The following is a 27,720-nucleotide window of genomic DNA, read 5'->3' as shown; positions in this document are numbered from 1 at the left end:
GTTGTTCATGCGACTATAAAACGTAGATCTTTATCGTAGTTTTATGTAACACTAGAACGAAATTCCATCCACTACCGTACGTGTGCCTCGATCATCTCGGTGACAGGATAAAAAATTCCAGTCTGTATATATACTGACGCTTTCATAAGACGAGAAAATTATTTTAATCAGAAAAGATACTCGTATAAGAGTTCTCTGCGAAAATTGTTATTAAATCTTAATAGAAATTGCGAGAGGCAATACATTGCGCGTCTATAATCGAGGCTTGATGAAGAAGTCGCAGTGCCGTGTTTATCCATAATCGTATTTAAAATAAATACGCGCGGTCATTACGATTTTATTACCGTAATTTCGCTGGTTTTTATAAAACCTGGGAAAGTGGCGTGAAAGGATTCGTATTTACCACGGAGATGTCCGAAGACAAACGTCTTATAATAAATATTACTCCGTAGAAAAACATTTCTTTCATCCACACTCGCGACTCGCGCTCGTGTCCAACCCTCCGGAACTGGTTTCTGGAACTCAAATCGTCCAAGAGACGAGACCTCCCCTCCGGTGGGCATTCCTTCTGTTTGCGAGTACTGTCGTCGCCGTCTATACCGCATATATTATACGCGCGTTTAATACACGCCGCGAAGCGAAATGTCATAAAAATACGGAATTGCCTGGCAGGCAGCGGCACGAGGTAGCAATTAATGCGCGTACGCGAAGGCGGATGATTCGCCATAGGTTTCCCGTTGATTGATTGCTGATTTCGTCGTCCGCCCGTCTGAGTTTCTTGCCGATCTGGAGCCGATCTTGCGCAAACATTCTTTGTGAGTCTTCTTCGAGCGCTGGCGGTGTGTATGTGTATGAACTTACGCCGGAGCTACATGCGCGAAATTTTTTTAACGGGGAAAGTATATTAGTGCCGGTGAAGGAGGCATCAACCTTTCATTCTATCCGCCGCTGGTGTAATTTACTGCTTTTGGCACCTCGAAGATGATCACGAGCCGCGCTCCCCGCGACGTCCTATATAGGAGAGGATACATGCCTTTCTCTCTCTCTCTCTCTCTCTTTCTTCCCCGTTATTGCGTCATCATCAACACTACGTGCTATCGACGCGTGGTTCCGCGCGCATTCCGTCCGATGATACGTGCTCGACCGCACTCACAATCGGCGTCGTGACATTGGCGGTACTGTCACCCAAGGCCGCGAAGGTTGCGTTACGCACATGCGACAAATTTGTTCCGTATCTACTTCCCCATTGCGCCATATCCACGACGCGGCACGTTGCACTTTCGCGCAACGCCAGTTCGCGGAATTGAATTATGAAATTAGTCATCGGCGCGTGACATCGATGAGAGAAGGAAAATACGGGAAATGATCTCTGCGTATTATCGGTTCTCGCGGTTTCGCGAACTATCGCGAGGTGCCCTCCGCCTTCGACGAGAGGGAGCCCACATGGCTCCAGTTGTAGCTCCGATACTCTGGAAATTAATCGGCCGTCTAAAATGAGGGACTGCCAGCTTGGAAATAAGTCCGCGCTTCGCGTGGGTTCGCACAAGTGGATAATTATGCCCTGGCTCCCGGATAATTGCCCGTCGATAGCGACTCACCGTATTTCATACATTACGCAAATTTATCATATATGCAGCTGTCGACTCGTACACGCAGACATCCCTTCAGGGGTCGCGCCGAAGGTTTACCGTACAAGAAGTATCGTCGCGCGAGAAGCCTTTCAGCAATAAAATCGCTTGCCGAAAATTCATTTCAGTCGTGAAGCTCATCTCAATTCGATCGAAGCCGGCTCCGAAGCTCGTTTTCATTGTCGTACGAGGATAAGAGAAGCTTTCGCACGTCGCCGAGCGTTCTTGCGCGCGTCCTAGTCCGCGGAATCCTCCAGAGTGGCGAATCGCTCTCTCTGTCTCTCTCTTTGTCTGTCGTTCTCCAGACGAGGGTGGCCTACTGCCGGACACCAGCAGCGACGGCGTCGTCGAGAATGATGACGCGGTGGTCGCCGCAGGCGATGGCGCCTGCGTGAACGATCGTATGCTGCATTATCATCAGCATCAGCATCAACAGCATCCCCATCAGCAGCAGCAACAGCAGCAGCGTCATCATCATCATCAGCTGCAGCAGCAGCAACAGCAGCAGCAGCAGCAGCAGCATCCGTCGACAGGGTCCGAACTGGACGATCTCCTGCGATTTCGCGATACCGGAATCACGACCGGGCAAGACCATCAGGGGGAGATGGTGGCGCAGGAAATGGCACAGGGCTACACGCAGCTCCTGCACTCGGCGGCGGCGGTGCCGGCCCAGGAGACGCAGGAATACATCTCGCTGGAGGAGCTACAGCCGCGCATTCATCATCAGGAACATCATCGCACCGTGCACGACACCTGCACGCAACTGGCCACGTCCGCCTCGCAGCTCTATCATCAGCATCATCAGCATCAGCAGCAGCGAAACGGCGGTCAGCAGCAGCAACATCAACGAGATTACTATAATCTCTCGTCCGTGCAGGAGTAAGTTCGGTTGTCGCGCTGTTGTCTTTGTCGTGCTCGTCGCCGCGAATATGAAGGATCTTAATCAATTTGCAATGTATATATTGATGAGACATGTCTCTATGCCGATGCGATGTCGAATCGAATGTTCGGATGATCAAATTATAATTTTAAAAACGAAACTACGCCGCTGTTTTACGCGTTACAACGTTATTTATATCGCATTGTGTGCGACAACAGACGATAAGCCTCTCGACATAATCTGCCGGGAATCGGCTTTGGAATTACGACCGGTGTTGTCAACATCGAGTTATCGGGTTCGGTAATACCTGAAATCACTCGGAAACTGGTTATCCGTGTATCCGAGTATCCGAACGATATTTGAACCTGTTACTCGGACAAATCAGCAGAAAAAGAAGAAACACAGTTTTGCATTCACGTAATTATTCTAATGGACCAAATGACGCGTTGCGAGGTCAAATTCGTGATAAAATTTGTTTTTTTTACATCCACAACGCGCGTGTAAGACAAAAGGCGAAGCGAAGGACAGTATCGCCAGTTGAGCATTCACGCTCTGACGGATCTAAATAGCGCACGTCCATAATGATGCATTAACGGCAACGCGAGTAAAACGCTTCGACGTCGTTTACACGAGATAATGAGTGATAAGTTGATAATTTCTCTCTCTCTCTCTCTCTTCATTTTGCTGCCGATTTTCATTTCGATGTTTCGATCGTCGTAGTGTCGACCAATGTGGGGACCAATACGGGGGCTTCGCGCTTTCTATTCTCCTTTTTTCACTCTTTTTTTCTCGTTCTCGCACCCGACGCTCGATATTTTATCGCGATATTTTATTGCAAGTCGCGATGCATTGCGTAATGCATCTCTTTATCATTGTCTCGCGGTACCGTAACGAATGCGATTTTCAACGCGCCACGTTGGCTACTCGATCGAACGCACTCTCGCTTTCGCGTCCACACCTTAAAATTAATTTTTTTTTTAGCAGGTACACAATTTAGCCGTGCACAACTCGTGATTATCTCGTTAATCTTAGCTCTAACATAATTATATCATAGTTATATCACAGTTAAATTGATGTTTCTTTTTGCCTCAAAAATTCTTCCAGTGAAAATTCGATCGAGATGAGAGATAAGAAAGTTATCATCTCGCGTAAATAAGTCGCGCGGCTGCACTTTAACGTTTTCGAGATTGAAGCACGCCAGTAGGATTAACTCTGGTTCGCGGATTGCAGCTACTTGAGCATTAGGTATGTCAGCTATACGCGAGCTCCCACCTGTCGCATCGTATGACGCCGCCGCCGGCGTCGTCGCGTATCTATCTATGAATAAATAGAATTACGCTAATCGCTGGCATTACATCATAATACGCGGAACTATCTGCCATTGTCGATGCAGAGATAGTCGGCAGACCTTGATCCTTCGTTTTTCAAGCAAGAAACAGCTACACGCGACCGTCGTCTTGAAACCAACAATTTTGTTAACCCGATATCGACTTGTTTTTTTTTATTTATTTAATCTTATCTAAGGAAAAGATTCTCCAAAGAATCCCGAAAGAATTTGAAAGTTAAAATATCAAATTTCTTTTCCGTTTTTATTTCAGCGTTAATAAAAACGAAGAGGCAATTCTTTCAACTCTTTTTAGAAGATTAATTCTTGCAAATAATTAAGATCGCGCTCGCACAATTCTGAGCACTATGCCATTAGGTGCATGATTATACGTCGGACTTGCCGCATATCCTTATATGCGTAAATGCGATTGACAACGCGATAACGCGATCGGGATTTAATCGATCGGCAAAAAGTTTTATGTACATTCGTTCAAACAGGTAAGGCAAATCGAGAGATTGGATCGATATAGCACGTATATAGGAGCTTATAGATCGTAAGGTCGATGACGATAGTTCAATACTCCCGGACGTGACGTTGTTGGTGCAACTATGCATTTACACGCCCCGCATATGATTAGCGTACTTACATACAAAAATGTTATGCACTCCCATGCGACCGCAACTTTCCCTATTCCCTCGGGTCTTGAAAATATATAAATCTTGATAACTGAGTAGCTTGTTACTGAGAAGATAACGATTAGAAATTTTTAATAAAGGTATACAGGGAATTAAGTATCTCCCTCGATAATACACATTTTACAATAATCGCGCATATATTTTGCATAATTTTTAAACATTATTATATGTATATATATATGAGGATTTCACTTACACAACTCTCTCAAAACACTAAAGAAACTTTACCACGTGTTACGTATGTATGTTATGTATTATATGACTTAACGCAGCGACTTCATCGATTTATTCAATCGACAATCATGCTACACCTACGGCCTGTTGGTCCGATTTTGTCTTATAACAGTCGTGATTTTTGATTAGCAATTGGCATATGCCGACTGACTTTGCCGCTTAAAATTCGCCTCTTTGCAGAAGCTCGTGCTCCACGATTTATTTCGGCGAGATAGGCACGGGTACCGGGGTGGGAGAGCTAACCACCGCCTCGGCGGGGGGTGGTGGCGAAGGTCTCGCCCCGACTCCAACCCCCGCCAGCAACAGCAGCAGCAACGGCGGCAGCGGCAGCACCGCCAGTACCACCACCACCCCCAGCAGCCCGAGCACGACCACTACAACTGCCACCACCACCACCTCCACCAGCAGCACCGCCACCATCCCGCAGATTGCAACGGGGGCTGAACCGCCCCGGCACATGGAGACACCCCCGACGATGGTCCCCGACCAGCAGGCACCCGCCTCCGGCCATCACTATCACCACCATCACCATCATCATCATCATCGGCATCATCGTAGCACGTCCACCACGCCTAGCCATGGACCGCCGACCGATACGTCGAATGAGTTCGCGCCGATCTCCAGGAAACGGAAGCTTTCGTGCCAGTAAGTTTGAATCCGTTAATTTACCCAAGAACCTTGAGGGCTCGTGCCTCTAAGGGATTAACGGTTGATTTCACCGGTTTCTCTTAAACCAAACGATGCTAACTGAACTTGCGATGACTCGTTGAACGTCATTTTATCGAAGTTTGCCAGTACCAACAATGCAATACGTACGTTATTAATAAATTAACAATAAATTTAAAGCATTTAAAAAGTTGAATTAAAAATTGTCTGTAAATACTTTTTCAGATCGTGAGATAAAGCTGTAATAAACTATATAACTTATTTAACTATGAATTTATCTTTCAGAAGAGATCATCAATTTAACGTTCACGTCTGCGAACATTTGAGCGCATCTTAAACGAACGAATAGAAAGAAGCGTTAGAAATGCGGCTCTCATCGGAAATTCTCGCGCGGGATCTCGCGCCACGTGGAACAACGTTCTTTTGTCCGTCGCATACTTATAGCGCTCGCGGGCGAATACACGCGGCACCTAAGAATCGGCCGTGGCAACAGCCGCTCCGTTTGCCAGAGCACAAAGCGTATATATAACGGCTCGCTCTCCGTGGCATGTAGGTGGAAGTCGTATCGCGGAATATTACACATTAGCATGAAGCGCGCGAAACGAAGCCCGCCAAATGTGCCCCGCCAAGAGTCTGGAGTCTCGCGAACTGCCGGCAAACAACCCGCGACTTACCACCCATCCCCCCGCCGCGGTTCCTTCATCCGCGCTCTCGATACTCATCGAAGCCGAGATGTTTCGTGATGTTTCGCGCCCGACGGTTCCGAGTAATTACCCAATCAAGGTGTCGAAGTCTCGGTCAAAGGGTTAACTTAATCATTGCGACAGAACGGAAGATTTGCTTCTCTCTTTCTCTCTCTCTCTCTCTCTCTCTCTCTATCTATCTATCTATCTCTCTGGAGATCCCAACCGGTCGAAATTGCCTTCGGCAATTACCTTCATTGCTTGTTCGCGGGATGCACACGCGGGCGCTACGTGCAATTGATACACTTGTCAAATAACGATGTCAAACGAAAAATCGCGATCCCCTTTCTCGAACGAATCGCGAATGCGAATGACGACTTCTCGCGTCCCGCGCGCTTGCATTATCCGCGTGTTCAGGGTCCGCTGAATTTTTTTGCGCCTCGTCTGGATTTGAGCCGGACGCCGGAAGGCACACGATTCGCGTAACGTCGACATTTTTTGCAATACAAATTTATGAATATGCAATCGTTATGCGGAGATATAACAATGCGTATATTATTGTCAATATTTGAGAACCTGATCTCGTCGCGTCGATGACGTTAAGCAAAATTGAAATGCATGCGCGCATTTTTATTGTGGTAAATATTTACGCGTGTCTCGTTTCTCCGAGGCGAGTCTATCGCGACGCAAAGGAATCGTGTCGACGAATGTTTCCTCACGAGAACGGGGAAACCCACATGCGACTTTTCGAGCTTGAGACACAAAGGACGGAGGGGTGGAGGGGGGGAGAGGAAGCTCTACACGGGCGAAACTTCGTGAAATTTCCCGTCAAAGGGGTAACACCCTCTGCGAAGGTCGTAATATGCCGAAGAAATTGTTTTCCCGTGACGCTTCGACCGAATTTAGAGAGTCGCCGCGAAGGGACTTCACCAATTACGTACTTAGATTACTATGCGCGTTTAATCGGCAAAATTGTATCTCGCAGGAGAGGAACGGAATCGTCGTGTGTCATTAAAATAAAAATTTCTTGGTCAAATATAAAAAATAACAAGTAAAAAATAATCTCTTGTAATGTCACTTTAATTATCTATTTATGCATACGTCGAATTTTTTATTTTGTTGCTCACCGTCTAGACTTGCTAAACATCTCGTTGAACAGGCACTTCGCTGTTGTCTGTTTCAGCGGTGGAAGCGATCTCATGGACGACCTGGGAGACGATGCCAAATCAGTTCGCACAAACGACGACAGTAAGAAGTAAGTGACTGCACCGTAAAGTATTCGAGAATGGAAAAAAAAAGATATTCGGGGTGCCCCGAAAGATCGGGATTCCCCGAGAACGCGCGACGCAATCGACGCTCGAACTTTTAACGCAATCGTCGATCGGCGATTACGTGGTATTATGTCAGATATTGCCAAGGTGAGTGCCACCTTGACCTACCTCGATTCTTTGCTCCGGCTTCATCAGCGACGTCACTAAATCCGATCTATTACACCTGCTGCCACGGCACGATGCGACCGCTCCGCAAAAGCAATCGTTCGGTTCGCCTCACGCTTTTACCGCTCGTCTATTGCGCATTTAACGATTGAATGATTTCCAAACCAAAGAATTTACATGGACGTCGCAGATATAAAATCTAAAAAAATATTAAAAGTTCTCACAAACTATTAAACTATTTATAAATATATTATTAAAAGTATTTAAAAATAACGCTTAACGCTAACAAAGAGATAACCGAATCTTTGAATACTCTCTTTAAACTCTCATTTTTTATCTTAGAGATAACTTGTTTATATGCTTGGAATAATATTATATCAAAATATACATATGTATAATGAGTATTATATATCGTATTACATATATTCGGCTACGTTTATAAGTCGGTAATCGGCGAAAATTCCAAGGTACTTGTTTAACGTACGTTCTACAATCCCACCGAAGCCAGGGTACAAAAGTCTAACGGATATTACGATATTACGATAACTATTACGATATGTCCACTTGAATCAAGACATAATTACACGATATAATAGTCCGCGGCTAAAGGAGTCGAACGAGACCAGTTTTCTCTGCCGCAACGATTTCTGCCGTGTAATTTATCTCCCTCCCCGGGCGTGAATATGAATGCGAATTCTTGGGAGACAAATCAGCGTGCGCTCTCGAAAAGAGCGCCGTTTTAGCAAGCAACGAATCGCTCGTTTCCCCGCACGTGCAATTGACGACACGGCCTCGTCGGACGCCGATCTCGTCGGCGGCCGTACTTGACGCACGCGACTGCACGAGCTGATGTGTGCGCCAATGCTGAGCCTTTCGGAAAAGTCAGCGGGGGACGTGAACTTTGACGACGCGAGCGTGGCCCCCGCCAGTCCACGTGTGGATGAAACCTGGCGCAGAAAAATTCGCTGTTGTCAGCAGAGTCCTTTACTACTGCTACACTTACCTCGTCCGTAACTCTGCACATTCCGATCTTTGTTTCCGTTTCTTGTTTACACGAAACGGACGATGGCAATGGGATTCCGCGCGATTAACGCAACGAGCATACGCGCGTGGACATTTAATCCCTTATTTGCAGGGCAAGAGAAAATATGAAATACGAGTGAAAATAATAATTTGAGATATACCGATATATGTCGCCTAACCGTGACTCTCTTTCAGAAAAAGTCGTCGAATTTTCGCAACAGTCTGTATAATTCGTGTCTACGTCATCGAAAAATGCACACGTGAAATGTTCCACCCGAACCCCCCTATTTTATGCAATTTTGAAAGTTGTTACGCTGACCGATGATTAAGCGATTATTTTTAGCGTCATTAAGCATCAATTTTAATTTCAACTCCCGTTATAAACGAGCTTATAAATAGCGCTATAAAGTATATAATAGACACTCACAATATTAGCTACACGTTCCTTATACACATCCATATGTGGTCTAGATTATAAATATTGTAATTTTATGATGTCTTCGTGTTTAATTTTACGAGTTGTCTCTGTTTAAATGTCTGTTTTTTTTAAGTCAGACACATATATAATAAATCTCACATTATTATCTTCGTCTCTGTTAAAATCTAGCGACCGATGTGTTTCTGTGCTTTCAGGCAGAACCACAGCGAAATTGAGAAGCGCAGGAGGGACAAGATGAACACGTACATCACTGAGCTCTCGGCGATGGTACCGATGTGTCACGCGATGTCGCGGAAGCTGGACAAGCTGACCGTGCTGCGCATGGCGGTGCAGCACCTTAAGACTATCCTCGGCGCGGTTACCTCATACACGGAAGGTCACTATAAGCCCGCGTTTCTCAGCGATCAGGAACTCAAGACGCTCATACTTCAAGTGAGTCCACAACTCAAACGGTAGTTGCGTAATATCTACAAACGATTGCGAGGGAGACAAACTGTTCGCTAAATTAAATTTCTCGCGATTATACCGATAATAACGAGACATTTTCTATCTCCCATTCTGCGCAACGAATAATTACGAAAGAGCGACAAATATTTTAATTCTTTTTTTATTCTACAATAGAAATTTTTTTTGACAATAGAAATAAACCTATTCGATCGAAGCGGATCTTGGTGCCTGACAATATTTTTTGCGTGAATTGATGTACAGTTTTATACAGTGCATGTTCAAATTGCGCGCGGGATTATTTGTCGATCTTTTTTTTTATCATTCTACAAAAAGTCCTTCTTTATTCCTCTTTTATAACAAATCAATAGATTTGTTATAAAAAACATCGTGATCAATAGATCATGTTTCTCGCTTCGTTGCATCGTCATTCGCGCGTCTCGCGATCTCAGTTTCCGAGGTGACATTTCCGAATAGATCGCGACGGTTACGCGAAGCGTGCTAAACGCGATCGTGGGATCGCGATAATTTGCACCGAAACCGCAGTTTTCCGGTATCGTTAACTTGAAATTCATTTATGACACGTATTTTTGCCGCGCGGCCCGCAATTGAGAGGCCGTGCCGCGGTTGTGTCTTTTGTAATCCTTTTGCACGAGATCGAGCGGAGCGAAACCGACGCGGGTTAACTCCCTTTCTCTCCCGCGTGCTACAGATTTTTATCGCTGCTTGGTCTCGTGCCGCCGCGCGGCGCGCGGCGAAAGGAACGGTCCGGGGCATGTAGATTTATGGTATCGCGCTAATAGTACCCTAGGCCGAGGCGCTCTCAAATCACCTACGCCTTTAATTCCGGACCAATTAGCGTGAAGGAGGTTCCAGGTAGTAGTGAACGTGCGTCAATAGAGAGATTTTCTCCCATAACCCGAGCTTGCACGCGTTTATGCGAAATCCCCTTTGGCCTCTTGACGAACGTATTACGCGGTTTATCGCTTTCCTGAATCTCTTATAAAAAATTTGTACGATAGTAACGTATATTTAACGTCTGCTGTAATTTTATTATAGCAAATATTATGTATATCAATATTATTATCACAAAAGATTATTATTACTTTTTTTTTTTGAGGAATGAAATTCACCGCGTGCCAAAGTGGTCGCGGTTCTTTAGGTAATGTTACGAAGAGCGGCGTACAATTATTCGTCGCGACGATAGAAACGTATAACGATTGCGAGGCATACGCTTCGCCACGTCTGCGGAAAACGAGGAAAAGGAATACTCCACATCGCGCGCCCGATAACTCCTATCCGCTTAAACGCGCGCGGTGTCCGGCTGCTGCTGGTGCCGGATCCAGACATTTCTCATTGTCATGTGTACACGTACGCGCGTTTATCTTTTATCGAGGGGAGTTTTTTTTTCCTCCTTCTCCTCCTCGCGGCGCTCGTTCTCGCGTTCGTTCGCCGTAAGGAAAATATCCCGAGAGAGTGAATGACCACGCCCGGCGCACTCGGTCGAGTTCAGATCAGCTCGGAATGCACTCTAATCACGGCGTAAGGAGCTCCCCATTGCGAATCGGTGCGTTTATTGCCATCTGCGATCCGACGGCCCGTTATTATACAGCTGGGAGTAACGTTATGGATCGCCGGTTTATACGGGGCAAAAATCGGTATATAAACATCGCGGCGGCGCGCACACTTAATCCGCGCGAAACTCGCTGTGATACGGAGATAAATGTACACGTTATATCTTCGCGTCGCGGAGCGAGACAGAGAGAGAGAGAGAGAGAGAGAGCTCTCGCTCAGGGGTTTCGATATTTCTATTCTCGACGTGCCCGAACTTTACGACCCGTGGAAACGACGTATGGAGGTGCTGCGAGTAGCGTGGCACACAAGGAACGAGGAACTCGAGCACGAGGAACTTGGACCGCGCGCGCGGAATCGCACATTGACATGATTAATTAATGAACGTTACGTGCGATCGACGATACGTCGAACCTCGCGGAACGGATTACGTAACGTAGACGCGTTAGCGTTTAAACTGGTGCAGTAAACGCGGTGATAAATGATACGCTCGCGCTGATATCGAGAGACGATTGCATCGTCGCGACCCCGGCGAAATCGCGAGCACGAAATGTTGTCTCGTGGGCGATTTCGCCGGGGCTGAATGCGCGCCGCGCGAAAACGCACGCGGGAAGTCGATCATCCGGCTTAATCCCGTCGAAATCTTCCCGTGTGAGTGTTAAATCGCTCCAATGCCATAGCTCGCGATTGCGAGTAGCGTAATCTTCAATTTCCGATGCGAAATGTTAATTGCGTTCTTGCCGACCGCAACGTCGCTCATTAACGTCAACGAACGAGGCCGCTGCGCTTCTTAGCTGACCCGGGAATACAGTCACCTAGTTTTTATTGCGTAATTGATCACCTGGGGTGATTTTTATACGTCAATTAGAAGTCATTATTATTAATCACACACTATATATTAATGACCGTTCTATACGATTTATTGGTATTATTTATCTGTATAGATTTCCTCGATTCTTCTTCCTCGATATTTCTTGGAAAAAAGTAAGAAAAATAATAGATGTGGATTCTCAATCAATAAAGAAACTCTGCGATCGTGCTTCATTTTCTCGCTACTGGGGTGTAAAAATCACTTCAAGTGATTATCCCCGAATTAATCAGATTGCTTTAAATTCTTATTTTGAAAAATGAAAGCAGCTGCGAATCTGAGAAAAGTTTACGATAAGCTACGCTTTATAAAAAAATCGAGGTTTGAAGCGGTGGCGATTGTGATTAACGATTTGTTTTCCACAGCGTAATGGAAAGCAGCTTATCTTGTTCCAGGCCGCGGAGGGCTTCGTCTTTGTGGTGGGCTGCGATCGCGGAAGGATTCTCTACGTGTCCGAGTCCGTCTCGCAGACTCTCAATTACTCTCAGGTACCAAATTACGTCTGCTCGAAATTTCCGTCGCGCTTCGAGATCTGATCGGCAGCATGCGGCGTACGAGAAATATTGCGTGAAAGCGAGTGTACGGCGCGCGCATATAAGAATCCCCGGCTTCAATGGCTAATTAATCGTAATGTCCATGCCACCATTAGCCTCTGTCTGAATAATGTCTGCTGCGTATTCATCTCGTTGATTATAAATTATATCTTGAAATGGTTATTCAGTGTACACACATATGTTTGACTGGCAGCGATCACTATTGCCACCGTGTCGTAACATTGGTAATTCGCGAATTTATCAGTCGAGTTTTCGCACTTTTGCCACGATTTAATTAAATTTCGAAGTAAATATGAGTATGATAATCGAAGCGATACATTCAATAGTTTTTGAGATTAAGTAAGCGCTTAAATTATTAACTTTGTCTGAAAAAGATTTATCGGAAATCGATGTAAATATTACGAATAAAAAAAAATAGATTAAACAATATTAAACTTTGTTTTTCGATTTTATCAAATAAGACATGCTTGATTTCGATGTAGCCGACTTATATCGCTTTGAATTTTTATTGACTCAACTTTTATTAATTTCCGTTGAACTATGAGAATTTGTTGTGCCGTCGCACAGGGCGACTTGTTGGGTCAAAGCTGGTTCGACATCCTGCACCCCAAGGATGTTGCGAAGATAAAGGAGCAGCTCTCGTCCTCCGATCTCAGCCCGAGGGAGCGACTAATCGACGCGAAAAGTGAGTACCCAGCTGTTGCTGTGTTCCGCGTGTTGCTGCCGCATCTCTAGATTTTCTAGATTTCGGCTTGGCGCGCCGCGCCGACCGGTCGCGCGCGCACGAGGCATTAATTTCTCCGTCCGCGCGAAGACTTTCCGCCTTCGGAGCCATTAATTATAGTGCCTTTCGACGTTGCCTCACGCTCGACGCGTCGATCATTGCGAACGCAAATTAGTTGCCGGCGCGCATCTCTCCTCCACCACCTTCACCCGATAAATGTCAGTCGCTCGGCAGCATTTGCTCGCGTAAGCTTTGTCGATAAACATCTTTGAATTAGCGTGCCTACCAGATAAGAGCGTTGCGAAAGCTCATCGCGCCGAATGAGGAAAGGAGAGAGAGAGAGAGAAAGAGAGAGAAAGACGTAGAGTTGCCGAACGAGTCTAATGCCAGGATTCCTCGGACGTTGCATCGCGACGCGATCTGCATGTGAAGCGTTTCAATCGTAAAAAAAAATTTAAGACGCTAGTCATTACGACACTAATACCATGTAATAAATGCCTTTTTTTACGGTAGAAATATGAGAGAGATGTGAAAAATAAAGATATGAAAGAGAAATATCAGAGACGGTACGGTAGAAGTAAAAAAAAGGCAGAAAGGCGAGGTGGAAGGCAGCGATATGGATGGAACTATTGATCGACAGATGGACCGTTGCTGTCAATCGCGTTTGTTTCAGCCATGTTACCGGTGAAAACCGACGTGCCCCAGGGTGTGTCACGACTTTGCCCCGGTGCGCGGAGATCCTTCTTCTGCCGGATGAAGCGCAAAGTCGACGTGGTCCGTGGCGGCGAGATGCAGGTGAAGGAGGAAACCGACGTCGCCGCTGGCTGCCACAGGCGAAAGAAGCAACAAAACGTAGGTGAGTACGGCTAATTACCCGAAAATCATAATTCATTTCGGAAATCGCGAAAAAATTATAGATTCGAAATGGTCATAATCATGAAAAGGGCAAAGATTTTTAAAAAAATTCATAAATCTGCATAAATTCAATTACATGAAATTTATCAAGATATCACGAGACCACAAAATGTTTTTTAACAAAAAAAAAATCTTTCATCGCCGATTAATGAATATTTTATTTGCCATCGTAAAAATAATTATATAAATATATAATTCGAACAACATTGGTCATGATCGCGTTATTTTTTCAAATTAACACAAAATACTTTTTTTTAAGCGATAATTCTAAGTCATATCCTTTGTCCGATGACTGATTCAATTCTCTTCCAAGAAGTAAAGCTTTTCGCAATGCGAAAAAATATGACCGTGACAATTCAGGGTGTTTGAATCAGGGATGCATAAACGCGTCTTTTGGATAGCTATACGCACGATCGGAGACGAACGGCACGAAAATTTGTCGCATGGCTTGTCAAAGGTGAAAAGTGGAAACCATGAAAGGTGAAAAGTATCACCGGTGAAAGGATCGCTGATATATCCTCGACGGCAATCATAAAGTCCCGATACTTTCCCCTTACTCATCCTCCATAATGTTTCTTCTATACGTGTAAAATACAACAATATATGTATATAATGTAAAATCAATTATAATATAGGTAATTTATATTATCATTTATAAAGCTTGCGAATTCGGTCTCAATATCGGCAAGTCTGCACAGAGACGCGTACGTCTTTTTTTAGATTGGAAGTATTGCGTGATTCAGTGCACGGGTTATCTGAAGTCCTGGGCGCCCGCGAAGATCGGCCTCGAGGAGCAGGAGGGCGAGGTAGACGGCGAAGCGTGCAATTTGTCGTGCTTGGTAGCGGTCGGTCGGATTCAAACGGCGATATCGACAACCACGTTGCCGTCGTCGAGGAAGCCTCACTTGAGGCCCATACAGTTCGTCTCGCGGCACGCAATGGACGGCAAATTTCTGTTCGTGGACCAAAGGTCGGTACATCGAGATCGTTAGGGGCGATTGATGTTATCGAAATATTCATTAGAGGATCATCTTTTTCGTCATTTAGAGCTACTTCAGTATTGGGCTTTCTACCTCAGGAACTGCTGGGCACCAGTATGTACGAATACTATCATCACGACGACATTCCTCACCTGGCGGAATCTCATAAAGCTGTGCTGCAAACCTCCGAGCGCGTTACCACGCAGGTGATTAGTACGGCGCTCGACGTTATCGCCACGCATTATACATATTATTCCTTCGCGCGGTGATTAAAATGCTAATTTTCAAGGCATTAAAATTGTTAATACCCGCGCGATACCGTCGTCGAGGCAGCGAAGCGGCTCGATCGTCGACTAACGCCAAGAGGGATCTCGTATGTTCGCGATAACGATCCCGCGTTTTGATCTCGCGCCTTTTATCACTTTCGCAGATCTACAGGTTCAGGAGCAAGGGCGCGAACTTCGTGCGGCTGCAGTCCGAGTGGAAGTCCTTCAGGAATCCGTGGACCAAAGACATCGAGTATCTAATCGCCAAGAATTCCGCTGTCTTGTAAGCAACGATTAAGCGACGAATTTCCGCGCGTCGCGCGCGATGTCGTTACCGTGTTAAAGAGCCTTCTGTCGCTTTTCTTTTTTCAGTTGTGACGCGCGTCCAGGTGGGAACAACAGATCTGAGGACTCGAGCGTGCAGGGCAACTACGATTACTTCACGCAGAGTAAGTGCAACTTTTGAAGCGCGCGTTTTGTGCGACGATCTCGATTTGTGCGGAGCGATCGTTTGAAGGGTCATGCTCAATTTCTCGTACGTAAACAGGTAACGGTGGGTTAGAAAGACTGATCTCGAGCCACGTGGAGGTAAGTAAGATCGGCCGGCAAATAGCGGAAGAGGTGCTGGATCTGCAAAGACGCGGAGAAGACTCCTCCTCGGGTAGCAGCCCTGGCCCAGCGGCAGACACCGGCTTACTGAACACCGAGGTAAATATGTTTATAAATTCGGGACCGGGATCGACGTTTCTAATTGCCCGCCTTCGATTAAAGTCGCAAATCACGACGACGGCGTCGCCGGAGAGGATACCCGACGTCTCCCAGCCGGGTGGCATCGGCAGCGACAACAACAACAGCAGCAACCCCACGTCGACGTTCAACCACGTGGTGAACAACGTGCAGCTCAACAGCATCGCGAATGACCAAGGTCATAGCTATTACTGTCTCTAAGGAGTCATTTCTTGGTGTGTAGTGCGCTCGCCAAAATTGTGCAGAGAGAAAGAAAAGAAAGTAGAGAGCAAAGTTTCCTCACGAGGAAAAGAGTTTTGCTTTGGCGCGCGTATGTGAGAATAATTTGACCGATTTTTAAGATTTTCCTTCGCGCGCGAGTGAAAGAGAGACAGAAAGAGATTACGAGAGGCGAATTGATATACCACGCAGAGCGTAGCGTTGATTCCGTTTGCCCGATAAACAGCCCGACCGCGCGCCGATATTAGCGATATCACGCACAACGTAACATCCACCTCCTTTCAGGAGCGTCACCAGACGACGACATGATGGACATGATTGGCGGCACCGCGATTAACGAGTCGCCAAATCCGATCCCGTCCGACGGCAACGACGAGGCAGCGATGGCTGTCATCATGAGCCTGCTGGAGGCGGACGCGGGTCTGGGCGGTCCCGTGGACTTTTCCGGATTGCCCTGGCCGTTGCCATAATGCGTACGCACTTTAGTCTGCGATTTTAGAATGCGGAGGATGCCTCCTGGTCGAAACGGAACGCGCGCTCGGAACGAAAAACCCTGGTGCTGAAAAATGGTGCTTCTAAGGTATAGGACTCCGTTGAATCGAGCGAACTGTAGCTTGTCTAAGCGGAACTTCCAAAATCGCATTTAATTAACCGTCGTTCTTTATCGATATCCGTGAATTCGTAGACCTATGTATATACATGTTTATCCCACGTCCCTTCTCTTGTCGTTGATTTCTTAAAAAAAAAGAAAATGTACGTTCGCGACGAAAATAATTTGCGTTCAGCAAGCGAGAGAAACGAGTGAACGCTTTGACGAACGCCCTCAAAGATTAGGTGGTGTGACAATAGTGCGGACAATAACGTGCGAATAACCGCATTCAAGTGACAAATTGACGTTATATACGTGTAAATATACGTACACACGCGTGACATTTTAAGTGTACCTAATTAATTCGTAGGAATATAATCTGTACGTGAGGACCTTCGGAAAATAAATCTTTTTGACTCGGTGAACGCACGGGACAAGCGGAGGGTTTACTCGTTACGTGTGCAAATACAAACTCCCGAACGCACTATCTAGAAATGATACATTCGATAATTGAATTATACGATCAGATGTTGCAATCTAGCAAATCCTATACATTTCATTTCGCCATAACGTATGACTCGAACTTAATGCTATCGTAGTAATATCTCTCTAAGAGAGACACGAGTGGAATGCGGTAAGGTAAGAACTAAAATGTAAATAACATGACATACTGCTGTAGTTTATTGTCCGATATTAAAAAAAGAGAGATAACAAATATTCACAAGACATCTTGGTTTTACATTCAGTATAAATAAATCATGGTGAGTCTCTTGTGCAATGAATTCGAGCTAATTGTTGCGAGAACTTTTTTCCTATATATAACAGCCTCAGAATACGCGATATTTTGAAGAATAGAGGAATTTTGTTCTATTCACCAGAATTCGTTAAAGTTATTAGAATATACTTTGCAAGAAACTTTGGTCACAAATTGAAATTCCTCTATTAAAAAAATCTCCCGGGGTGTATAATTCGAATTAAAACAGAAATGAATGAAACCGAAATATAATTGTTATAAATTTAGAACCTAAGTTCGTGATTTGGCGGGGTGAATTAATTTCGAGATAGTGCGAATTTTGAAATATAACATTTTCCGTATGTTTCTATATTAATCGCTGCCAGTGTACGGTAGCTCAGGCGAGAATTTCTTTTTTATACGACGCGAGAGAAACTATGTGACTCCTATTTACATCAATGTGTACCAATGAGAAAATTATCGAATAACGCATCGTGTACTCCGTTCCGCGACGATTTATCGACAATTCCAGATAAATCGTCCAGATATTAACGGTGTTGATATCTCCTTAAGTACAAAATCGTTGTTAGATGTTTAATAGAGAGAATTCCTCATAACTGCAACGATCGCGATCTATAAATAACTGTTTATAAATACTCGTACTTGTTAGAATTGCCGATTGAGAATAACAAACGACAGGCAAGATCGGAATGAACTACCGAGTGTGTATAACTCGTGATATTCGGCTGATGAACGGTGCACAATTTTAGAGCTTTAAACATCCAAGCCCGATTCACACAGAGTACACGACAATTACGGTGTACGTTACCAATAGTTTGTACCTACAAATAAAATGTTTTTATGTTTCGTATTATATGCTGTTGCTGATCCTGTATGTACATATAGCTATTTCGTTATACATAGTTTTGCCGTTCGACAAAATTTTATTAAACGCTAACTTGTTGTACAATTACAAAAATATTTGCTGCTGTACATTTCTACTTACAAAGTTCTTCATTCTTTGTCATTCACGTGGATAAAATCTGAGAGCCAGTTTTATGTTGTAAAAAGTTTAAAGGGACGACGTTATACTATAGTACTTTCAGTATTTTAATTCAAACTTTTTCACTTTTTACTTTAACAGGACATTCCGATTCTGAATCTGAAGTTTTCCTTTTCTTTTTCTTAGGTTTTTTCGACGCGCGATCAAGATCCGAATTGCTTGAATTGTTATCCATCGCTGGCTTTATACATTGAGACTCTTCGGACTCACGTTTAATCACTCGGGAAATATCATTTATGTCATTCGTTGTGTTTTCACTCTTAATTCTAGTCTCAGAATCTGAATCCCTCGCATGCTTCTTCAGGCTCCTTTTCCTTTCTTTATCCGAGGCGTTACTGAAATCACCGATTATGTCGACTTCATTCTTAACTTTGACAGATTTCAATTGCGAATCCCTCGAAGCGTGTTTCTTCGGACTCTTTTTTCTTTCGTTATCCGAGGCGTTATTGGCATCATAGATTACGTCGAGTTCATTCTTAACTTTGACAGATTTCAATTGCGAGTCCTTCTTCGGAGTCTTTTTCCTCTCGTTATCCGAGGCATTACTGACATCACTGATTGCATCTTCATTCTTAATTTTAACAGAGTTTGATTTCCTCGAAGTCTGTTTTTTAGAACTCTTTTTCCTTTCTTTTTCAGAAGCATCATGTACTTCCTTTTTCAAAAACCTAGGCATTTCGAAAGTATCGTTCGAATCTTTAGTCTGGCTACATGACGCTTGATCCTTTGATCTCTCATTAGTAATTCTGTCTATAAATGAATCTGGCTTTTCAATCTTTACTTTAGCAACATGACCCTCTGATTCCGAATCTGACATTATCATAGGCTTCTTGTTTTTCTTACGTTTTTTAGATACACTATCTTCTAAATTATTTGAAGAAAGATCGGCGCTTGATGCAACGCGTTTCTTATACGTATGTGGCTCTCCGTCTTCGGATTTAATAATTCGCGGAACAGTATTCTCTGTATTAACTATTTCTTCTTCGTTCTCTGTCTTTGTTAATACAGACTCCTTAGATTTCTTCGCATGTTTCTTTCTCTTTTTCGCCTCTGTTTCGGTAATACTATCTAACGGAACGGAACTTTCTCTCTTCACAGCTTTGCGTGACTCTGCACGTTCGTCCAGAATTGTATCGTCGCTAGGTAGTGACTTGGATGCTTTCTTGTTTTTCTTATGCTTTTTAGGAATATCGTCGACTTCTGAGTCATTCAAGGAAGTACTTAATATAGTATCTTGCGTACTTTGATTATTCTTCTCGGATTTGATAATTCTAGAAGTATCGTTCGATTCAGATTCATTTTCAACTTTACACACAATTTCCGAACTATCCTCATGTGATCTCTTGTGTTTCTTTCGATGCTTCTTCCTCTCCTTCTCCGAAACGCCGTCGTCCTCCGATATTCCGTTAACCGAGGTGTCAGTCCTCATAGTGCTGTTCGCACTTTCAATTGCACTGTTCACGTTATCAATGTTATTTATGCTGTCTGGCAGTCTGCAACCCTGCGAGTAATCGGACCGCAAAGTGCCGCAGATGAAAGGGGGTCTGCTCTTGTTGTCTATCTGACTCACGCAGCATTTCACCTCCTGGCCGATCTCCACCGAATCACCTGGCCACTCCTCCGTGTCGTCCGGTTTTGGAATGGATACGGTATACGTTTTGTGCACCAGCATTATAATGTGGTCCAAACCCTTCTTATTCACTACACCTACGACAATAAATCATAATAAATTATTATCTATTGATAAAAATTATAATTACTTTATGGCGTACCAAACAGAGTAGCAAAAATATGTAGTTTACCTTACCTTTTAGAAATGATCCGACCGTTGGACGAAACAGATAGAAATCTGCTTCAATGTCAATGTGAATGAAGGGAGAGTCGTAGAGCATCTCTCCCACATTGCTAAGCAATTTAGGATTTCTAAAGGCCAGTACGAATCCTTTCAATCTAAGATACAAAATTGTTTTGTTAAATTCTATCGCGAGTAATAATATATATAATTATTTATCGAAGTAATCTTATTGTAATATATTCCTCTGGGAACATTTTTACTCATGTATCCTATCAATGTGTCATACGACTTATTATTTTACAGTTCTACTTAAGCTAATATATGCGGATCGAATCATAAAACAGCAATGAGGAGATATTTTAAAAATTTATTTTAATAATGATTGTTTGATTTAAGCTTTATTTCACTTATTACTTTTATAATCGCTTTAGTACTAAACAATTGCACTGTCCACGTTATCAATGTTATTTATACTGTCTGGCAGTCTGCAACCCTGCAAGTAATCGGACCGCAAAGTGCCGCAGATGAAAGCGGGTCTGTTCTTGTTGTCTATCTGACTCACGCAGCATTTCACCTCCTGGCCGATCTCCACTGAATCACCTGGCCATTCCTCCGTGTCGTCCGGTTTCGGAATGGATACGGTATACGTTTTGTGCACTAGCATTATAATGTGGTCCAAACCCTTCTTATTCACTACACCTGCGACAATAAATTATAATAAATTATTATCTACTAATAAAAATTATAATTAATTTATGGAGCGTACCAAACAGAGTAGCAAAAATATGTAGTTTACCCTTTGAGTATGTAGACATGGAGGGGGAATGTTGGCTCCAAAAACTGTGTCCAAGATGTGTGCGAGAGAGAAAGGTAGACGAGTAATGTTCGTCCTCTCTGCGCATGCGTCGATCATTCAACAGACAGAGAGGACGAAGTATCACGTGGTATCGCTCGTACCTTTCTCTCTCGCATTCCTTGCCGCTCTTGGACTCGCTTGCGGCCTGCAGAGAACAAAGGCATTCCAGGTATCTATATACTCAAAGAGTTTACCTTACCTTTTAGAAACGATCCGACCGTTGGACGAAACAGATAGAAATCTGCTTCAATGTCAATGTGAATGAAGGGAGAGTCGTAGAGCATCTCTCCCACATTGCTAAGCAATTTAGGATTTCTAAAGGCAAGCACGAATCCTTTCAATCTAAGATACAAAATTGTTTTGTTAAATTCTATCGCGAGTAATAATATATATAATTATTTATCGAAGTAATCTTATTGTAATATATTCCTCTGGGAACATTTTTACTCATGTATCATATCAATGTGTCATGCGACTTATTATTTTACAGTTCTACTTAAGTTAATATATGCGGACAACGAATCATAAAACAGCAATGAGGAGATATTTTAAAAATTTATTTTAATAATGATTGTTTGATTTAAGCTTTATTTCACTTATTACTTTTATAAATATTGAATAACATATCAACTAACGTAAAATGTACAAATAATTGAGAAATCGATTGATAGATATTCAATGCTTAGGTGTAAAAAAAAGAATAGATAAATGCGTACTCTCTGTCGTAAGTGTTCAACGACGATCTTAAAATCTGGTTCAGACCTTGCTGAATATTGTTCAAGTAATACGGATGTAACGCGAGATGCTTAGTGATCCTCGTGAAGTGCACGTGAGACTCCTCGTCCTCCAGGAGTCCACTGAGCTCCAGGTAGCTCCACGTTATTTTGCGATTCTTTTTCATATCGCTTCGAAAACAGACGACGTAATCAACGCAGTCGGGGGCGTCGGGGCGTTCTTTTTTAGGTTAGATTCACTGTAACAATTCGACTCCCGCGCTAATCGGCGGTGTGGGAGTCCCGTTTTGCCGGAGTCGCTGATTGGCCAGTTTGAGGCGATGCTGAACACCCCAGCTGACGTACTCCGTAGTTCCCATTTCAAAAATGGACGTAATTGGCGGTAGTGTACGGGGAGGTTAACAAAATCGCGGCCGTAGCCGTTCTCAGGCTTCTCTCAATTATCTCTGCGTGCGCGCTCAGTTTTCTCTCTGTCGATTATTCGATCCATGATGTGACAAACCACAACAAACCAAAAGTTGCGCATGCAGTTGTAATGTAAGAATATTAATTTAAGACGAAATTCTACGTTTTAATGTGGATGTTTATATTGTGTCGTTACGTCATTTCAGTGGGCACGCGTTGCATGTGAATTGAATATCCAGTCGTCCGGTCATCCAGCGACATGAATTCGAGGAAGACCATAACCTTCGGCAAGATAAGCGCCAATTTAAGTAAACCGGCGTCCGAGACGTCCGTCGAGACATCCAGCATCGGATTCGGCACCTTCGGTAAGAAGCGCGAGGAGAACAATGTGAAGACGATGGACGAGATCAAGCCGGAGGACGAGGAGGAGACCCGGAGTATGCAGCAGTTGATGGGCATCACGGGCTTCGGCAAGAAAGCCAAGTCCTTCGACGTGCAGGAGATGATGGAGAACATCACCAAGACCATCAGCAGCAATAAAGCGGCCGTGGCCGAGAGGGAGAAGCCCGACGAGGTTGCGGAGTCCAGGGAGGACAAGGTGAACGATGACGACGATGACGACGACGACGATCTCATTGGTCCGCCGATACCATCCTTGTTGCCCGCTCCTTCGGAGGCAAGCAAAGATTCGAAGAAGCAGGGTTGGGTAAGTTAATATATTTTTAAAACTAAAAGTTAATTTTAAAAAACATTTATATTAAATTAAAATGTCATTTTTAAAAATAAAATTATTTGAAATGGAAACGTTACAATGATTGAATACAATAATGATGAAAATTACATAAATCAAATCAATTTAATATTTCACTTAGAAATTAAGTTTACATTAAATAACGAAATATTTTCTTTATAAGAAAATGCCTCTTTTTTTTAAATAGGTAAATTTTCAACTTGGAAAAAAGTTATTAGTTTAAAGTTTATATTTAACTAATTGAAATCAATAGTTTACTCGTGTAAAATTAACAAAGTTTTAACTTGTTTACTAGGTATTACCCAACCCTGCGAAGAAGAAGGACGAGAAGAACGAAAGCGACGAGGATGACGAGGATGACGACGATAAAGACTCGTCGGACGCCGAAGAGGAAGAGGAAGAAGTAACGCTGAGAGACAAGATCCCTTGTTCCCACGAAGTCTCGATGACCCACGGCACGAAAGCGGTGATCGCCATCGCCGCGGATCCGTCCGGGGCTCGATTAGCGTCCGGATCGGTCGACTACGACGTCTGCTTCTGGGACTTCGCGGGCATGGACACGTCGATGAAGAGCTTCCGGACCCTGCAGCCCTGCGAGAATCATCCCATCAAGTGCTTGCAGTACTCCACGACCGGGGACGTGATACTCGTGATCTCGGGCGCGGCGCAGGCGAAGGTCCTGGACAGGGACGGCTTTGAGAAGTGCGAGACCGTAAAGGGCGATCAGTACATCACGGATATGGCGCGCACAAAGGGCCACACCGCCAGTCTGAACAGCGGCTGCTGGCATCCGTTCACCAAGGAGGAGTATATGACATGCTCGCAGGACAGCACTTGCCGGATATGGAATTTATTCAGGCCGCGCGCGCACAAGAATCTGATAAAGTGTAGGGCGCAGAACGGCGTAAAGACCGTGCCCACCACGTGCGCCTACAGCCGTGAAGGCGCGGCCGTCGCGTGCGGTTGCATCGACGGCTCGATTCAGATGTGGGACCACCGGAAGAATTTCGTCAACCCGTCCCTCGTGCTGCGAGGCGCGCACGCACAGTCCAGCGAGGTGTCGAGTTTGAGCTTCTCGTACCTCGGGCAGATGCTGGCGAGCAGGGCCTGCGACGACACTTTGAAATTGTGGGACCTGAGGTCGTTCAAGACGCCGATCTTCGAAGCCAAGGGACTGTTCTCGCGTTACGACACCACGGATTGCATGTTCAGCCCGGACGACTCGATGATCGTCACGGGAGAATCGCTGAACAAGGGGGAGACGACCGGGAGGGTGCTGTTCTACGACACTAAGACGTTCGAGCTGGTCAGGGAGATCCCCGTGACGAATTCGCACGTGATCAAGACGCTGTGGCATCCGAAATTGAATCAGTTGTTCGTCGGTTGCGGCAACGGCATAGTCAAGACGTATTACGATCCGAAGAAGAGCATGAGGGGCGCCAAGCTCTGCGTCGTCAAGACGCACATGAAACAGAAGCACATCGAGATAATGTCCACCCAGCAGATCATCACGCCCCACGCGCTTCCGCTGTTCCGCCAGGACAGGCCCAAGTCAGTTCGCAAGCAGATGGAGAAGGACCGGCTGGATCCGGTGAAATCGAGGCGGCCGGATCTGCCCATCACCTCCGGGCAGGGTGGCAGAGTGGCGTCCTCCGGCGGCACGCTCAGCTCGTACGTCATACGCAATCTCGGGCTGAGCAAACGGATAGAGGACGATCAGGATCCCAGGGAGGCTATTCTGAAGTATGCGAAGATAGCCGAGGAGGAGCCGTACTGGATCGCACCCGCGTACAAGAAGACGCAGCCGAAAACGATTTTTCAAAGCGACGATCAGGATAGCGGGCCGAGTAATAAGAAACAAAAAACCAGCTAGACTCGTAATTCGCTTCATTTACTGTATGTACATGAATACACATATGTATCATAATGTAAACAAAAAACCAGCTAGACTCATGTTTGCCTTGTATATACGCACTGTATAATTATATAATTAATCGAAGAAGAATGTTACTTTGTTATAAATATTATATATTATGAGATAATATTGTACATAATACATTACATTTGATGTTTAGATGATAGATAGATTTTTTATTTTACTTAGATTGTGCATAATTCTTTAATTTGTATAATTTAGTGGCTCGATTATTTTTGTATATGTCTGTCTGGTAAATTTTGATTACATCATGTAATCTTCTTTTAAATGAAGAACATATTTAATTTATAAGAAAATATATTTATTATTATATTTGAATAAGACTGCAATCACAAAATTGATCAGTTTTCGGATAATATTAATTACATATATCTTTCCTTCTCATAAATGAAGAATATGTTTACATAAAAAATATATAAAGGCTGCTTTCCTTTTCCTAGGAAACAAATTAACACACTAGAGCACATTCAAATCATATATCGTATGTATATAATCAAACCAAGTGTTGCATCGCATCGCAACAAGTTTTCGAATCCAATTGTAATAATTATTCAATTAGACAAAACGCACTTCGACTCCTCCCGAGAAGAGTCGAAAAGTGTCGATTGAGCTTGAACAAAATTGTAAATGGAAAGCGACGCGTGTTAAATGTATCGATTGTGCTTCTTAAAAAGAAAGTAGCTATATACCTTAGAACATATAATATATTCGAAATTTTGAGACATTTTTTAAATATCTTCAAGACATCATTATATTCTCTTTACCGATATTTGCAGTCTCATTCTCTTTCTATTAGTGCTCCGTTTATTATATTCGAAACGTAATAGTTTCCACATTTTTGATATTTGACACTTCTGTTCGCACTTCTTTAAGCGATCAGTATTGCGTGTTTATTTACTTATTCCGGTTTACGCGCACATCATTTGCTTGTATAACCGCATTATATATAGATCCATTGTAATATCTCTGCTGCTATAAATATCCTCCTAATCTCGTTCGCTCTGTACGGCAATCTTTTTGCCCGAGTAAACACCTTGTTTTTCCAGGAGGTTCACAAAAACAAAAAAATTATTTATGCTGCTTTATGACGCGAATGAATAGGACAATATTAGACAAATTTTCAAAGATCGGTCAGTATCTATGCGGTAATCAAAAAGAAATTATCGAAAAAGATTATTAGTTTTCTTCTTAGAGCTAGTTTAACTTAATAAATTAAGATTTACATATTTTTTATACTAAATTTAATTTTTCTATTAAATTGAACTAGTCCTAAAAAAAATATTTCAAACAATTATTGCAGCAAAGTATACAAAATAAATCTCTTTTAAAGATCTCTGTAAAATTGGCCCGATTTTTTTTAAATTCGAAAAAAAATAATCAGAATTCCGATTGCCCCCCGAAGAATTCTAGAGTTCTCTCGGTTTTAAAAAAGAGTTCCGTTCATTAAAGCGATGAAAACACCATTTGCAGACATGGGGAAGCCAGCTTCACATTTCTACAACTTTAAAATATCATAACTTTCGTTTTTTCATTCAGTGTTTCGATCGTTAAGGATAATTGATAGCCTCCCAAAGAGTTCTATCAATTATCCTTAATGATCGAAGCACTGAATGAAACACAAAAGTTATGGCCTTTTAAAGTTATAGAAATGTGAAGTTGGCTGCCCCATTTTCAAATGATGTTTTCATCGTTTTAATCAATGGAACTCTTTCTAAAATCAGTAGAGAATACTAGAATTTTTCGGGGAGCAACCGAAATTCTGATTATTTTTTTTCGAATTAAAAAAAAATGGGCTCAACTTCACAGAGGTCTCTTAAAGTCTAAAAAATACACCTAAAATTTGATCGATATATTTTGCCTACGTTAACATTAGAATTACCAAAACAGTCAAAACGATTGGATTGACTTTTATGAAATTTTTAACAGTGTCTGGGACTTTCCGTCAACTTTATTGCTGTATGCAAATAATTAGATTGATCAATTTAGTTTCCTCCTACATATCTTTGCCCAAAGATACATATTTAAACACGAAAAGTAAATATATGTTAATCATATAGTTATGTTCACTCGATAGTTTTAGTATTAAATATAATAGGTGCCAACGGTGGCCCGCTTTAAAGTGTTCCAATTATATAGACAAATGTATCGCATTCGTTGCGTGCTAAATGGCCGTGACGCGCGACTTTGCAAATATTTGTGACAGATCGAACGTCGCATTGACGTAACAACGCTCATGCAATTCATGACGCGTACGATAACAAAACTCGATATAGTAAAACAAGTATCAGAATCGTTTCCGTTTCTAATTGTTAAACAAATTTCGAATTTCCATTTTAATATCCATTCGTTAAATTTTTTTTTTCAAAGGGTAATATTTCTTAAGATTAATTAATCGCGCGAGACACACACACACACACACACATATTTACACACAATGCAAACCTCGTTTGAAGTCTAATCTCTATAATGGAACGGCCGCCTCAATTAGGCCGGACTTATTTTCGTCGGGCCGCGATGTTTGAGCGCGCATTTGTAGCCACGTGACACCGCCACGCGCT

General features: G+C 43.4%; 4 protein-coding genes across 4 annotated transcripts; 2 read left to right on the top strand and 2 right to left on the bottom strand.

Moving 5' to 3' along the window:
• The first annotated feature begins 2,080 nt into the window (after positions 1 to 2,080).
• On the top strand, positions 2,081 to 18,493 carry LOC105452065 (aryl hydrocarbon receptor nuclear translocator-like protein 1). Its single transcript, XM_011692887.1, has 14 exons — positions 2,081 to 2,507; positions 4,945 to 5,409; positions 7,297 to 7,368; positions 9,206 to 9,443; positions 12,291 to 12,383; positions 13,017 to 13,134; positions 13,847 to 14,029; positions 14,809 to 15,058; positions 15,136 to 15,274; positions 15,499 to 15,617; positions 15,707 to 15,783; positions 15,882 to 16,042; positions 16,106 to 16,259; positions 16,598 to 18,493. The coding sequence occupies exons 1-14, from the start codon at positions 2,233 to 2,235 to the stop codon at positions 16,768 to 16,770; spliced, it is 2,517 nt and encodes an 838-aa protein (XP_011691189.1). The 5' UTR covers positions 2,081 to 2,232; the 3' UTR covers positions 16,771 to 18,493.
• Positions 17,550 to 22,317, bottom strand: LOC105452067 (probable DNA-directed RNA polymerase I subunit RPA43). The gene is made up of 3 exons (XM_011692889.1): positions 22,053 to 22,317; positions 20,493 to 20,635; positions 17,550 to 20,392 (listed from the first exon to the last, which is right to left on the bottom strand). Exons 1-3 carry the CDS (start codon positions 22,235 to 22,237, stop codon positions 18,738 to 18,740), a joined length of 1,983 nt encoding a protein of 660 aa, XP_011691191.1. The 5' UTR covers positions 22,238 to 22,317; the 3' UTR covers positions 17,550 to 18,737.
• On the bottom strand, positions 20,860 to 21,529 carry LOC105452066. Its single transcript, XM_011692888.1, has 2 exons — positions 21,277 to 21,529; positions 20,860 to 21,179 (listed from the first exon to the last, which is right to left on the bottom strand). The coding sequence occupies exons 1-2, from the start codon at positions 21,380 to 21,382 to the stop codon at positions 20,914 to 20,916; spliced, it is 372 nt and encodes a 123-aa protein (XP_011691190.1). The 5' UTR covers positions 21,383 to 21,529; the 3' UTR covers positions 20,860 to 20,913.
• A 195-nt stretch (positions 22,318 to 22,512) lies between the features above and the next one.
• LOC105452069 (gastrulation defective protein 1 homolog) lies at positions 22,513 to 26,318 on the top strand. Its single transcript, XM_011692890.1, has 3 exons — positions 22,513 to 22,607; positions 22,682 to 23,181; positions 23,522 to 26,318. The coding sequence occupies exons 2-3, from the start codon at positions 22,735 to 22,737 to the stop codon at positions 25,097 to 25,099; spliced, it is 2,025 nt and encodes a 674-aa protein (XP_011691192.1). The 5' UTR covers positions 22,513 to 22,607; positions 22,682 to 22,734; the 3' UTR covers positions 25,100 to 26,318.
• Positions 26,319 to 27,720: the final 1,402 nt, after the last annotated feature.

The sequence above is a fragment of the Wasmannia auropunctata genome, unplaced genomic scaffold (genome assembly GCF_000956235.1).
Source record: "Wasmannia auropunctata unplaced genomic scaffold, wasmannia.A_1.0 LD336038.1, whole genome shotgun sequence".
NCBI classification, from domain to species: Eukaryota; Metazoa; Arthropoda; class Insecta; order Hymenoptera; family Formicidae; genus Wasmannia; species Wasmannia auropunctata.
This window is presented reverse-complemented; position numbering and strand designations above follow the sequence as displayed.

Coding starts and splice junctions, on each gene's coding strand:
- LOC105452069 (XM_011692890.1), top strand. CDS start 22,735: ATGAATTCGAGGAAGACCATAACCTTCGGCAAGATAAGCGCCAATTTA. Junction 23,182..23,521: donor ATTCGAAGAAGCAGGGTTGG/GTAAGTTAATAT, acceptor CTTGTTTACTAG/GTATTACCCAACCCTGCGAA.
- LOC105452065 (XM_011692887.1), top strand. CDS start 2,233: ATGGTGGCGCAGGAAATGGCACAGGGCTACACGCAGCTCCTGCACTCG. Junction 9,444..12,290: donor TCAAGACGCTCATACTTCAA/GTGAGTCCACAA, acceptor ATCTTGTTCCAG/GCCGCGGAGGGCTTCGTCTT. Junction 14,030..14,808: donor AAAGAAGCAACAAAACGTAG/GTGAGTACGGCT, acceptor GTCTTTTTTTAG/ATTGGAAGTATTGCGTGATT.
- LOC105452067 (XM_011692889.1), bottom strand. CDS start 22,237: ATGAAAAAGAATCGCAAAATAACGTGGAGCTACCTGGAGCTCAGTGGA. Junction 20,636..22,052: donor TTGAACACTTACGACAGAGA/GTACGCATTTAT, acceptor TTTGTATCTTAG/ATTGAAAGGATTCGTACTGG. Junction 20,393..20,492: donor GGTCGGATCATTTCTAAAAG/GTAAGGTAAACT, acceptor TTATTGTCGTAG/GTGTAGTGAATAAGAAGGGT.
- LOC105452066 (XM_011692888.1), bottom strand. CDS start 21,382: ATGCGCAGAGAGGACGAACATTACTCGTCTACCTTTCTCTCTCGCACA. Junction 21,180..21,276: donor CATGTCTACATACTCAAAGG/GTAAACTACATA, acceptor TTATTGTCGCAG/GTGTAGTGAATAAGAAGGGT.